Source organism: Branchiostoma belcheri, unplaced genomic scaffold, assembly GCF_001625305.1.
Source record: "Branchiostoma belcheri isolate BF01 breed outbred unplaced genomic scaffold, Haploidv18h27 scaffold160, whole genome shotgun sequence".
NCBI lineage: Eukaryota > Metazoa > Chordata > Leptocardii > Amphioxiformes > Branchiostomatidae > Branchiostoma > Branchiostoma belcheri.
In genome coordinates, this window is record NW_017803047.1 from 273,162 (window position 1) to 288,103 (window position 14,942).

At 36.7% G+C, this 14,942-nt stretch overlaps 1 protein-coding gene across 1 annotated transcript in view; it reads left to right on the forward strand.

Moving 5' to 3' along the window:
• LOC109466223 (ras-GEF domain-containing family member 1B-like) overlaps positions 1-14,942 on the forward strand; it is a 95,227-nt gene that overhangs the window by 44,132 nt on the left and 36,153 nt on the right. Inside the window, exon 7 of the mRNA XM_019763889.1 lies at positions 5,153-5,206. Within this exon, the coding sequence (XP_019619448.1) occupies positions 5,153-5,206 (54 nt within the window). The remainder of the gene's footprint in view (positions 1-5,152; positions 5,207-14,942) is intronic.

Below are 14,942 nucleotides of genomic sequence, written 5' to 3' on the forward strand. Positions count from 1 at the left end.
ATGTATTTTGTATTCATTTCAAAATAAAACTTATTTGTAAGTTATTAGGAGTGTACAAAGAATTAGACACTTGTCGGAAAATAATCGTACCCCTACTGATAGTGGCACAGTCTGCTATGTAGAGTAGGAGGAGTTTTGATTTGTAAACCAGAGCAGTCATTGGCCAGTGTGGTTTATCAGTTATCGTAGTATTTTAAACGTTCTGAGATGTGAGTCAAGGAGACCCAGTTCTAAGAATTGCTTCTCAAGCTTTGGGACCTCACGTACTGCGTTACTGTTATTTTCTTGTGTTCGTTTCAAGGCATTTAAGGTAGGTTTACAGTATTGTATTATCTATTGGTTAATGTTTGTTTTCCAAATTGCTCAATGTGATAACATTACATTATAGTAGATATCATAAACTGAATTTGTCCATCTGAGATCGAAGAAATATTAAAATTAACAAGAGAATTTCTTTCAATTTAGAAATTCCTTTCAATTTAGAAACATTTACAGTAATCAGTTTGATACTTGTCAATAATTCAGTGCCATGCAATCTCATTGAATGCCAAAATAACAACAACAACAACATCAGATTGTTTTTAACTTTTTGGAGTCATATTTTGAGACAGATTATAGATTTGAGTTTTTAACTGTTAAAATAAAATTCAGTTTGGTTTTTGAAGATACCACAAGATGACTTAACCCTTGAACTTCTAACTCTAGACATTGTTTAAACCTATCTAATGCCCCTACTGTACTTGGTGACAGTGAGTTCCACTCTGCGATAGTTCTAGGAAAGAATGAATTCTTGAACACCTCAATCCTTGGTTGATAACTCTGGTACTTGAAGGCATGGCTGTTTCTTGTTCTCTTCTAGGGCTGGTATTAGGTACTTACTAGTATTCAAATCTAATGTGGTAGTATTTCAAATCTACATGTACAATTACTGTACATGTTCAATTGTAAACTATTCTGTAGGTATTTCAGGGTTGAACCCATGACAGGGAAGTACATGTTGTACGTGTTACACTGCACCACTTGTGTTATGTGTCAGGGGAAATGACACAAATGCCCCGTGTCATCGCAATTGTTCCAGTCCCACCCACTTCCTAGGCCTTCCAAGTTTCTGAGGAACAAAAATAGGAGCAGGATAAATCCAGTTAGTGAAGGGAAATAATTGTGTTGGGGAATTTTGTGGATTCAATTTAGGTAAGTATCCTTCGATCATGAGGAAATAATACATTTTTCTGAATCAATAATTTCAAAGATGATAATGTTCAAAAAGATATGAACATTTTGAGATTTTGAAGGTCTTGTTGTAGCTACTTTTAAATGTTTCTTTCAGTTATAATTTCATCTTCACACCGCAAAATGAGATGTCACCTTGCTCCAGTTTTTGTCATATAAATCCATACCAGGAATTATATTTCGGTTCAATAAAATTCCATTTCACTTCATCTATCAAATTATATCTTGCTACATAATTTTTTTCATGACCTACATTTGCTTGGCATTGTGTTTATCAAATTTGTACCCTGTCCCTGAAGTGTTTAGCTGCTACATATGTATGCCTGGATTCTGTTGAAAAAGGAGCAAAAAGTCATTAAGTGTCTTTTCAAAGTGTCTACATCAGATAAAGCCACACCAATATAATTTCATGGTTAAATTAAAGGATTTTTCTAGAAAAATAATGGAGCGGGCGGGCGAAAAAAAAAAAACAGGCCTAGGCATCCTATTATGGCCCAAAATGGTACGATAGGAGCCATGAAGTCAACACACCAGGCTGGTTCAAAATTTCAACAATGAATTTTGAACTTTTAATGATACCACTGCATTGAAAGATTGAATAACTGTAACAACTAGGAAGAAAAGGACTGTTTTCAACTGTTCAGGGCAAAATATGAGCATTTTGCAGTTGATTTTTATTTTTATTTGCAAATCAGAAAAAAATGAAGCGGGCGAATCCATTAACCAAGAAATTAAATTGGTATGGCCTAACCCCACTTTGTCAATGTCCTTTGAGTATTGATGTACAGATGTACCCATAAAAACAGTTGTTTCAGCCATAATTTTTGCTTGTTCCAACCTCCCTGTAGGAGGGGTTAAGGCCTGGGAAAAATAATGTTGTGTTTCCTGTTTCAGTCCTGAAAAAAATTAGGGTCAGTAGGTATAAGGATTATCAGATTTTTTTAGACTTTCCATTGACAATCTCTAGTGATCCAAATTACACAATACCATTTAACATACAATGTAACTTTGTAAGTAAAAATTGCATGAGGACCTTTCAATGAGGACATTTTCAATGTCAATGTTGGAAAACCGATTGTTATAATTTTGTAATTCAATTAGTTCAATAGAATTTAGAACTTTTAATGAAACCACTACATGTATATTGATAGATGGAAAAACTTAAACATCCAGGAAAACATAGACTTTTTTAACAGTTTGGGTCAAAATATCAGCATTTTAGGGTTGATTTAGAACCTACAGTTTTTTTTTTTGTAAATAAAAAAAAGACAACAATGAGGCGAATCCGAGAACGAATTGATTAAGTTTGTGTGGCTTAATATGTTAACATGTACAATTTTGTACATTCTGTATGATTGATTGAAAACCTAAGCTACATTTGACAGCTTGCCCTACCCAACTCCATATGTTGTTATTGTTACCTTCGCCAAGAAGGTTATGTTTTCAGTAGCGTTTGTCTGTGTGTGGGTGTGTTTGTGTGTGTGTGGTTTAGCAAGATAACTCGAGAAGTAGTGGATGGATTGGAATGAAACTTGGTAGGTTGGTAGGTCTTCATGAGACCTAGAAATGATTAGATTTTGGGCCCCCTGGCGGCTTTCCTAGGTACTGCAGCAGAAATTCCGGTTTTGATATCTCGTGATCTAGACATGCTAGGGTCACGAATTTTGGATGGCAGATAGCTCTTGGGATAGGGAAGAAGTGACATGAGTTTGGGTCCCCTAGCGGTTTGTTCTGGAACTGCAGGAGCATTTGTTGAAAATTTGTCGAAGGAGGATAATTCAAGAACCGGTTGACGGATTGTCGTGATTTTTGGTATGTAGGTAGTTGAAGTGATGCTTGACATGATCAGATGACAATTATGCAAATCAGGAGCTAATTTGCATAATTAATGAGGAAATTCTATAAATCTGCTTTGTTCGATAATAGAACTATGAAACACTTGTGACATCACTTGTGAGAACGAGAAAAAACATTTGAGGATATAGATTATGTAAATGAGGACCTAATTTGCATAATAAATGGCAAATTTTTATAATTTCATAGTTGTTACTGCTGGGAATTTCATACATGCCACATTTGGAAGTTAAGTGAAGGTGAACATCAACAAACATAATTTATTCAAATCATGGCCTCATTTGCATAATTTATGAGGAAGTGCTATAATAGCTGTCATTGGGTGGAGAATATGATCAACTGATATAATCCATGCAAATGGGGCTCTTATTTACAAAATCAATGATTAAAACTGTATAATTTGTCAACCACAAGGGTTAACATCATTTGGCGAAGGTATGAGATCGTGGAACTCTTGTTATATCATGTGTAAATTGCTGCTAAAAATATGAAAGTATGGATGTGGCATAAGATAGATTCACAATGTCATATAGTATTTACATTACGTTGTTATGTTCAAAGTACATTGTTTAGATTAGGTATTTCATATTTAATACATGAATACAGTATGTCAATTTTACACAATGCAATGATTATTACACAGATTTTCTACTATTTTTCCACTGAAAATGTTTCGAGAGGAAATTGAATATGATACAAAAGTTACGGTTTCTGTCACACTTGCATAGGCCACACCAATTTAATTTCCTGGTTCACAGATTCGCCCGCTTCATTTTGTTTCTGATTTGCAAAAAGAAATTCAGAATCAACTGCAAAATGCTCATATTGTACAGTTAAAAACAGTCCTTTTCATCCTAGTTGTTACAGTTATTCCATCTTTCAATGCAGTGGTATCATTAAAAGTTCAAAATTCATTGTTTTAATTTTGAACCAGCCTGGTGTTTTGACCTCATATGGCTCATAATAGGATGCCTAGGCCTGTTTTCATTTATTTTTTTTCGCCCGCCCTCTCCATTATTTTTCTAGAGAAATCCGTTAACCAAGAAATTAAATTGGTGTGGCCTAAGTCAGTATATTTTACAAATTTCTACTATTTTTCCACAGAAAACTGTTTGAGGAGGAAATTGAATATGAGACAAAAGTTACGGTTTCTGCCACAATTGCATAGTGATAGATGACAGACAAGTGTGAGAACATTCAAATCCCTCTCCTTCATGTGCCATATGATATTAATGAATGGAACTTTATAACTGTCATGTAATATTGTGCTTGGATGACAGAATTGGAGCACTGCGATATTTCTGTAGTCAATTGATATTTCTGTTGTCAATATATTATGATACATACACTAATAGAACTATGCCCCTAGTCTTTTTCCAGCTGCCTAACCCCTTTGCCCTTTTTGTGTATACATTTTCATACCAGAACATGCTGTCTGTCTGTGTTTCTTTTCTATAGTCTGATTTATTCTTTATCAACATCACTGTACGTGTGTGATAATAGAAAGTAGAAATACAATGCATTTTTAATAACTGAATGATACCGTAATTCATCTCATGTTCACAGTAGCAAAAGTTCGCAGAAAGCATGTTCACTGTGGTGAAAGGTGCAGAAAAAAAGCAAATTATTATTTTGTTTAATGGCAATGATAAGTTTGAAGTACAGAAGTGACTGCAAAAATTGCGAACATGAAGTACCGTGAAAAAAAACTCTTTTCCCTATATCCCCCTTCAAATGACATGGTACACTCCAGTTATAAGGCTCTACCAGGAGGCTTTGTGGCTTTTATATCAATTATATATTTTTTTATTTATTATTGTCCTTTCTTTAGAAAATAATTCACCTTAAATTCCTGCAGAAATAAACATTGACACATGATGTTAAATCTGGATCCATCTCAAACCAGAGAGAGAGAAAGTACAAGTCAGGTGTCCCGTGATCCCCTATCACGGCCTCACCCCGCAGCGTGCCAGATTTATGTTATGGTGTGGTGTGCCAAGATGTGCTGCGTTGATAGCACCCGGAGTCATCCCACTTAACTTGTCACTCTTCTCCTCTCCCTCCGCAGCCCAGTATCTTCGGCACTCTGACCAAGGAGCGAAGCCCCAAGAACAAGCGAAGGGTAAGTCCACCAAACCTCTACATCCTTTTCTCTAGGGCTGATATTTTGAACCACGTACAGAAATATCTGTGTGTCACGGCTTTTAATTCACGTGCGTTCTGACAACCTCCATGCAGCCAACCCGTTTCTGTACTATCTGATAATGAACAGCATGTACAATACTTAATTCCCGATGTGCAATACCAGGTTTCTGTGTTTTTAGGCCAGCAGTGATCAGTGTCTTTAGCATGCATGCTATATAGAGGTGCTGTTCAATATAGCGGCAATGAGTAACCCATTTATTTGGTTGGATGACATTTTGAATGGGCCAATTTGCAGAGGGGGTGTGTCTAGGGGGATTGCCCTTGTTTACGGTCGTGAAAGACAGGAGTGTTCTCCGAAACCTCTGCCTCTAACGGGACAAAAAAGGTCTTTAAGTGGTTGAGAGGGTTGTGTGGGTTAATCACTGGTGTGTGCAAAGAGAGGTAGCCTCCGTAGCAGGCTTATAGAACTGGAGATTTGGTGGTCTTCGGCTGTTTTCTGATTAGCCCAGTTCTAAAAAACCGGGGGTAATTCAACCAGGCCGGCTATGTTGTCTATATGCAATCAGAAAATAGCACATAAAAGATCTCAAAGACCATGAAGGCTCCCAAAACCCCCAGTTTTTGGCATGCTATTGAGGCTAGAGAGGCATCTCCAAGCGGAGCAGGTGCATAGTTTCCATAGAGGGATTTCACTCTGATGGTTATCGGGGATTTTCTTGCTCCATTTGCTGCTGAAGCATTGTTGGCTCTAGTGTGGTCGGCCGCAATTTCCATACCAAAGCGATCGCCCAAGCTCGCTCAGGTGTTTACTGTTATCCATGGAACGGATACCGGTCTCAAGGTCTTAGAAATTCTGTCCACTTGTTTATGTCCAATTAAGACTTCAGAGTTTTGATAAAAGAACATTATGCATGGTCTTGTTTTTACTGTTGTCCATGGAAAGGATACTGAGTTGGGTCTCAAGGTCTTAGAAATTCTGTCCACTTGTTTATGTCCAATTGAGAGATCAGTGTTTGGATGACAGAGCAAGGCATGGTCTTGTTTTTAGATGCTTGTGGGCAATGATTAGCCTTCGGTTGGACAGAATGCTATTGAAAATTTCTTTGAAATGCCTCTTTCAAAGTTCCCCCTTACATATTGTATGAATGGTGCACTTTTTTGGGTGCAGCAAAAAAGAAAGTCGTGGAACAGAAGTGACCACAAAAACTGAAAAGTTTAACATGAAATTACCGTGAAAAAATAGAGGAATTACAGTACCCATTTAGAATACCAAGTTACCATTTAGAATACTAAATAGCACTTTGCAAGCTAACGGTCACATCTGTGGTGTCGTTAAAACCACATGTTTTCCCACACCAGAATCAGTCTTTCCATGTGAAATTTACAGAACTGAAGTTTAAGTATGTAACCATATGCCACAGCTGTAGTTATGAAGGCTAACGTTGATCACAGGTATATTTTACTTTGCTACATGCATCTGGGAAACACACAAATACCCTGTACATATGGCCAGCTGTCAGAAAGATTTGCGACTTTCAGAATTTACATCAGACATAATATCTCCTGGTCACTGGATCATACATGTATGCGGGCCACATAATTATAGGCTAGTCTGTTGTTTTTGGTAACATAAAACTGGTTTGATACAAGTGTAAAATATAAGCTGCTTTTCTTGTAATATAAAGCTGGTTTGGTTCAAGTGTATGATGTAATATAAGCTGCTTTCTTGGTAATATAAAACTGGTTATAATAGGTACAAGTTTATAATGTAATACAAGCTGCTTTTTATGGTGATATAAAACTGGTTTGGACCCCTTTGGTACAAGTATATTGTATAAGGCCACAGCAAGTAAATTTTATGGATGACATCCTCCGCAGACTCAAAATCTAATATGAGCGGGCGAAAAAAAAACAAGGCGGGCCGAAAAAAACAAGGTTCCTACATTTTTAAATTTTGACTCAATCATGGTATAAATGGTTTTGATTCAGTGGGAACATCACATAAGTATGCACAGCCAACATCACATATCACTGCATAAAGCAAGAAACAAAACATTAAATCAGAGCCTTTTCTTGTCTCCTCTCTTCATAGTTATCAGCTATCGACCTTCTGGCATGGCAACAGACATCTTTGCCCATTTTCGGCATGTTGACCTGTCAGAATTCGAAGGCAACAAAATTTCTTGTGTTTTTTTTTTCTCCAAAAATGATGTCATCCATAAAAATTACTTGCTGTGGCCTAATGTAATATACTGGTAAGCCCAGGTTTTAGGGGAAAACAAAATGTTCTAAAATCAGGATGGCTAAATGTACATCATATGTACATCAACTTGTTTCTTGCAGTTGAAAATTTTGCAATGGGGATTGTGGTGGTTTATTTAATATTTCATCATAAAACGGCTGGGTAGCCCATTCAGCTTAATGTTTGGAGGTGCTTAATGCTAAGTCTTGATTGGTACTATCCAGAAATTGCCGGCTCCTGAGGATTTGTACTAATGCCTAACTCAATTAAGGTATTTAGAGCTTGATACCCTTAAATTAGGGACCGTTTTAGTGATTGAAACAAAAAGCAAACAAAAAGAAAAAAAACAACAAAATTTCCTACAAAATTGTAGCTTGCTTGTTAAACTGTTTCATGTTCATTGTTTAATGTCAGTCAAAGCTGTATAAACTTTTCTTCAAATTCATTTAATAATTCACTTCAGGATTCAACTTGAAAAGGCAGTGCTACATACAATGTATAATATTATCGTACCTTTAGCGGTATTTTAAAACATTCCTATATCCATAAATAATTTCATCAGGTTGTTAAACTAATGAACAGCAAAGTTCTTTGATCACAACCATTTATTTTTCAAGCCGACGTTTCGATGACCGTCTGTCATCTTCATCAGGGCAATTCTGACTGGTTTACTGTGTACTGACGCTAGATGTTACTTGGTGCACAGTGCACTAAAGGTGTTACATAGTTCACAGTGCACTGTTACTTGGTTCACAGTGCACTTAAGCTTAGTTTTTAGTAAAATTTTAATGTTAACGAATGCATTCCTATGTTCTAGAATCTTTTTAACACATTGTGACCTGCTGTATTTTCCGAAGCAGCCTCTAGATCTCCCTGTTACTGTACCAGCAGAATGTGAAGTATGAGACTTGCTTCTAATGACCTGTGAAAGGCATGGTTTGAGTTTGGATATTGGAATGTCTAGTATGGAGAGTAGTAGGAATAGTACTGGAGGCAAAAATTCTTGCAGCGGAACTCAAATAGACATCATATTTGATATCAGTCACAGACCATAGGATCGCAGAGAATTTTTTCCTTGGATTTGATGTACATTTTTGTCATATTTTCATAAATCTAAGGAGAATTTTTATGTAAAACAATTATTGTAAGTAATAAATAATGTACTGGAGGTTCGGATAGAAGTGATATTGAAGACTCAATGAAAAAACAGAAACGAAAAACGAACAAACATATCTATGACCCAAATACTGAACTTGTAATGCATTATTTAATCAGGCCACGTATCAAGAGATATTTACTAGGTCAATAGTTTTTTCTTTCCCACTTCCAAGGCCTCTGCACAAAACAAAATTAAATTTTGACCTCAATACAACAAAACTTACTTAGCCTTCCTTGGTTCTACTTCTAGTTATTGATAACTTATAGAGAAATTATTCTTCATCTCTGATCTGCTTGTTTTGGTCTTACAACACAAAAGGCAACTAAAAAAACATTGTGATCGATTATTCCTCCATAAAAGCAACACACCCGCATCATTAATATTAACTACAATATACTATATTTGGAAATCTAATTCTGAAATGGAACTGATGCAGAAAAATGGATAAGAAAAATGGTCAGGACAAAAGTTAACATGGAAATGACTTTCCAGTGGCATGAATGTCGGGTGAGCGACTACAGTAGTTAGGATTCGAACTCCAAACCTCTTGGTCCAGGGAGCACGGTCTGTATCTGTATCTGTATAGCCGGTATAACCGCACTTTTGGTGTAACACACCAGCTTCGCAGGCACGCGGCGGCAGCTGGCTACATTACACCGATCGACTTGTTACACCTAACCCTTGAACATCTAACTCTAGACATTGTTTCAAGCTACATGTATCTAATGACAATGCCCCTACTACATTTTATTGTAGGTGGCAGCAAGTCCCACTCTGTGATAGAGTAGTTCTAGGAAAGAATGAATTCTTGAACACCTCAATCCTTGGTTGATAACTCTGGTACTTGAAGGCATGGCTATTTTTTTCTCTAAATCTGGGCTGGTATTAGGAAATTAGTAGTTCAACAAGGACATCCACCAGGGTCGCTAACCGTTGGGGTTATAATGCACACTCTAACTCATCCGTTGAAACAGCCATTGGAAAACAGTCCTTCCACCTGCTGCCTAATCTGTAGCCTCCAGCCAGGTCACAGCAGGTCACCCTGCTTCCTGTTCCAATGTGTTGTCAGGACAGCAAAGAGTTCAGGCAATGTCAAACCACTTGTACTGGACAACTGCCCATATGCCCGCCTGTTGTCCATGTATAGTTTTTTCAGTGAACTATATACTAGTATTCTGTCTTTCGTTTGCATGCCTTTGTCAACTCTAGTAACAGTTGTAACAGGTAATGACATTTTACCATTATGTTTTAAAGTCTTCTACAGTAACTGCTCTTGTTTGCTCTTGTTATGCAAATCATCTTTATCATTATCATTGTATGTGGGATATCATAAATTATAATACATTGTAATATGATTGTATATCTTTGTGTCATTGATTCTTTTCCTTGGGTTGTATCATCATTCTCTTGACCATTGTTTGTTAAAATCTTTCATATATTCCAAAGTGAGATTCTTTATTGACACAACAAAAAGTACAGAGACTTTTGTATGGTCTTATACAACTTAACTAAAGATCTAACAAAGCTAAATACATGTGTGGATAACGTCATCTTACGTACAGAGTATATGCGTGATGTAACAATAAAGGTTTAACTAATTCCTCTAACATGTGTTCAATCTCTAAGATCGAAACATTCTTTAATGTATTTTCCTAATATTTGAACACTGTACTGGTCATAAAAGTAAACCATGGTATACGTGGTTACTTGTGTATACCATAACAAAACCTGCGAGGCTTGATGACGGCAGTCATCAGCTAAGTATGTAAATATGATCCGGACACAGATATTCCTCTGACGTCAAGAGAGTAGTGATCTCCCTTCAGGCAAAGAAAAACAACTGCGTGCTGCCTGTATATAAATCCAATGTCCTTGGCAAATCTTTACGACAAGGATGAAAGGGAAGTATTGGACATCATTCAAGCTATGTCAAATGGGGGCCTGCATGCCCTTTTTCGTAAGGCGTAATCAGGCTTCTTAGTCTTCGTAATCCGTAGGCAGCTTCCCAAAAAATCAACATAATTATAGTACATTAGCCACAAAGCGTAAAGTCGTAATCAGCTCTGAGAATTTAACGTAATTCGTAATCCGCAGCAAAAATTTTGCGTAATTGGTTATCACTACCCCCCATGCAGGCCCTCTCAAATGTTTTCCATGTACAAGGAAACAGTATAATTAGTGTGTAGCCAAGTTTGACAACCGTACAAATTCTTAACAGACACGCATTATACAGCATTACATACATGTACTGTTCCTATCTGATTTAAATTTCTAAAATTATGGTATAAAACATTCATTGATAAAGACAGGCCTGGCTAGGGTAGTAGAAAGTTTGTTGGCAGACAACGTATTAAATGCTGATAAGATTTAAAATATGCAGGTTTGTTCCAACATAATAATTCTACGTATACCCAACCTACATGTACAGTAATGATGAGAAGTATATTGCAAATCCATGCCCGAAGGCTAATTGCAAGTTACAAACATTAAAGAACTCTGAAACAGAGTATGAAATAACTTCAAAATGTACATGTACATATTATGAAATCTAATTGTCTAAAACTATTGCTATGTCCAAAACTACTCTGAAGGGTTTGACTTCTCTTTTGTAAACCATTCTTGGAAGACGCATTATGTCCCACCTTTTCTAAAACTTGTGGGTTTTGGGAAGTTAAAAGAAGACCAGTTTTTTGTTTGTTAATGATAACATGATGATCATTATCACTACCATAAAGAACAGAAGCATCTCTCACATCCCTAACTTGCCACCATGACATGGTTCCCTAACCCACAATGGGCCACCTGGCATCTGTCACCACACAACTAGACTGTTGGGGTTACTTTCAAGGTCATCCTTATCATGGGCTCTGATTGGCTGTTTCAATATTTTGAATGTTGCACCTGGGTTAGGGACACCATGGGGGGAGGACAATGGCACCACCTGGAGTTTGCATGCGATATAAACAACACCTGGGACCCTATCATAGCCCCAGAGCAGCCAGTAATGACAGCATTACCCTCCTAAAATATATCTCAACCCCAAAGTGCATACTTCGGTTTTGGTCTCCCGCCAAGTAAAATGTTCTAAAAACCGCAGTAGTTCTGCTTCCGTAGGTAATTTGTTGGGCAAGTTTCAACGTTACCACAATCAAATTTCCCCGGGTGAGACATTAGTATTCTAGTTATAGTGTCTCTGAGGGCCGGTGTAGTCCCAGGGCAAATCGAGTGTAAAATACACGCCTGCATTATTCATGCTCAAAAACACCGGCACAATCAATCTTTCTCCTCAAGTTATTTTTCTGTGTGAAGTAAGGAATAATCGTCTGTTTAATGGAAGAATTGTAGACCTGAGTTGCTTCAAGTTGAGTGCAAATTTTACTTTCAGATACAGTTTTTACTCAGTTGTGGAATTCATATGACAGTGTTGTCTTCTATAAAAGATATGTTCTATAGAATAAACAATTTTGATATACATTGTACATTTGTCATGGAGGTGCTTTACAATTGTTAAAGGGGCATTATGTAATATTTTTGCCAAAAAATTAAAATTTTGAAAAAATTGAAAAAAAAATTGTGTGATTATACTTAACTTCCAGTTTTCAACATATTTGTGTAATCATCTCATATTTGTGACATTTCATGGTTGGCGCTAAATCAGGACATATGAGGTGCACTTAGTTTGTGGTGGCACCAAAAACTATCAGGCTGCAAATATGATTGACATCTGTATTTCAAGCTTTTAAACACTCTCGTAAGGCATCAGCTTCCTGGATGATACTTATTTGCAACAGAGTAGATTTGATTTGACTTACTTTGACAAAGAAATCCTCAGAAAATTTCCTTTTTGTTTGGTCCTAATTTTACATAATGCAACTTTAAGAAATAACTGTTTTGAAACGTCTGTTTTGACGTGAATAAAGCATCAGTGAAAACACCTCAGACAAAATGATGCATCTTGAGGTGGTTATAATCGTGTTTTATACAATTACGCTGCATACCCAATGCTGCAACATTGTTAGGAGTGGGTAATTACATGTAAATGAAAGCCTTATCTTATCTTTCAAACGCAATTAACCAATCTACTTTTCAGTCTGTCATGCAGTATCAAGCATGTACTATGTTTGGAAAGTACAGAAAAAGCATTGGTCATGGTAAGGCCACACCAATTTAATTTCTTGGTTAACGGATTTGCCTGCTTTATTTTTTTCTGATTTGGAAGTGAAAATAAAAATTCAGAATCAACTGCAAAATGCTCATATTTTGCCCTGAACAGTTGAAAACAGTCCTTTTCATCCGACTTATAGTTATTCCACCTTACAATGCAGTGGTATCATTAAAAATTCAAAATGCATTGTTTAAATTTTGAACCAGCCTGGTGTGTTGACTTCATGGCTCCTATTGTACCATTTTGGGCCATAATAGGATGCCTAGGCCTGTTTTTATTTTTATTTCGCCCGCCCGCTCCATTAATTTTCTGGAAAAATCCATTAACCAAGAAATTAAATTGGTGTGGCCTAAAAAAAGGCTAAAAGGATGAATAATGATCTCTATAAAGTTTAATTGATTATGTGACACTTTGGAACAAAACAACATGAAAAATTCATGTGCAGGGAGCAATAAAGTTGAACCACTTTGCATGTACTTCAAAGAAACAGTTGGTAAAACACACAATCAAGTTATGGGTAAAAAAAAAGCATGAAATATACCACAAGATGATAGCCTGGGTGCCATCCGAATTTGTAACGGCTCCCCCGAAAAAATCGATTTTTCGGGGGAGCCGTTACAAATTCGGATGGCACCCAGGCTACAAGATGAAACTTTAAAAGAGCACTTGCAATGGCCATACCAATTTAATTTGTTGGCTCTGGGATTTTTTCAGAAAAAAATATGAAGCAACAGACCAAAAAAATAAAACTGTTAGGCCACACCAATTTAATTTCTTGGTTAACGGATTCACCCGCTTCATTTTTTCTGATTTGCAAAAAAAATGAAAAATTCAGAATCAACTGCAAAATGCTCATATTTTGCCCATAACAGTTGAAAACTGTCTTTTTCTTCCTAGTTGTTACAGTTATTCCATCTTTCAATGCAGTGGTATCATTAAACGTTCAAAATTCATTGTTTACATTTTGAACCAGCCTGGTGTATGTGTTGACTTCATGGCTCCTGTCCTACAATTTTGGGCCATAATAGGATGCCTAGGCCTGTTTTTATTTTTTTTTTTGCCTGCCCGCTCCATTATTTTTCTAGAAAAATTTGTTAACCAAGAAATTAAACGGGTGTGGCCTCAGAAAAAAAGGAAGCAGGCAAATCCGATAACCAACAGTGATAAAATTGGTGTGGCCTAGCAATTGCAACTCAACAAAAAAATGAAAGATGAAAAATGGTTTTGCTCCATTTCCATATTGCAGAGCTTGCACGTGACCCCCTGTAACATTGCCAACATTCAGGAAGATAAACTGTGGACATTTCTGCCCCCTCTGCCGAAAATGATATCAGCACAGACCTCTGGGATATCAGATTATTGCTTTGCAGGCACCACTTAAAATACCTGCACGTATGTAGAGGAAAAATTAAATTAAAGTCTGACTTGGATCGCCATTTGTCACAGTAGCCTTGAGCTGGGTATTTTCTGTGACAAGTATGGCAGTTCCTGCTTTACAGTTTGGATGGAAATTGAATTTGTATGGTAATTTGTACAGGGCTCTAGCCAGCTCCTGGTTTTTTTATGTTGATTGCAGAAACTTTGCAGCCTGTGACAGAAAAAAAATTCAACCAATTTTTTGAAACCGTCAACCTTGACAAAGAAAATTTTTTAAAAATCTTAAGTGTAAGGCCACACCAATTTAATTTCTTGGTTAACGGATTTTTCTAGAAAATAATGGAGCGGGCGGGCGGGCGAAAAAAATAAAAAAATAAAAACAGGCCTAGGCATCCTATTATGGCCCACAATGGTACGATAGGAGCCATGAAGTCAACACACCAGGCTGGTTCAAAATTTAAACAATGAATTTTGAACTTTTAATGATACCATTGCATTGAAAGATGGAATAACCGTACTGTAACAACTAGGATGAAAAGGACTGTTTTCAACTGTTCAGGGCAAAATATGAGCATTTTGCAGTTGATTCTGAATTTTTATTTTTATTTGCAAATCAGAAAAAAATGAAGCGGGCGAATCCGTTAACCAAGAAATGAAATTGGTGTGGCCTAAAATTTATATAAAAACATCCAAAGACCTAATACCAACAACCACTCTCAACCCCATGACTTGCCTCTCAAAATGTGGGAAGTTAAGAATACAAAATTTTC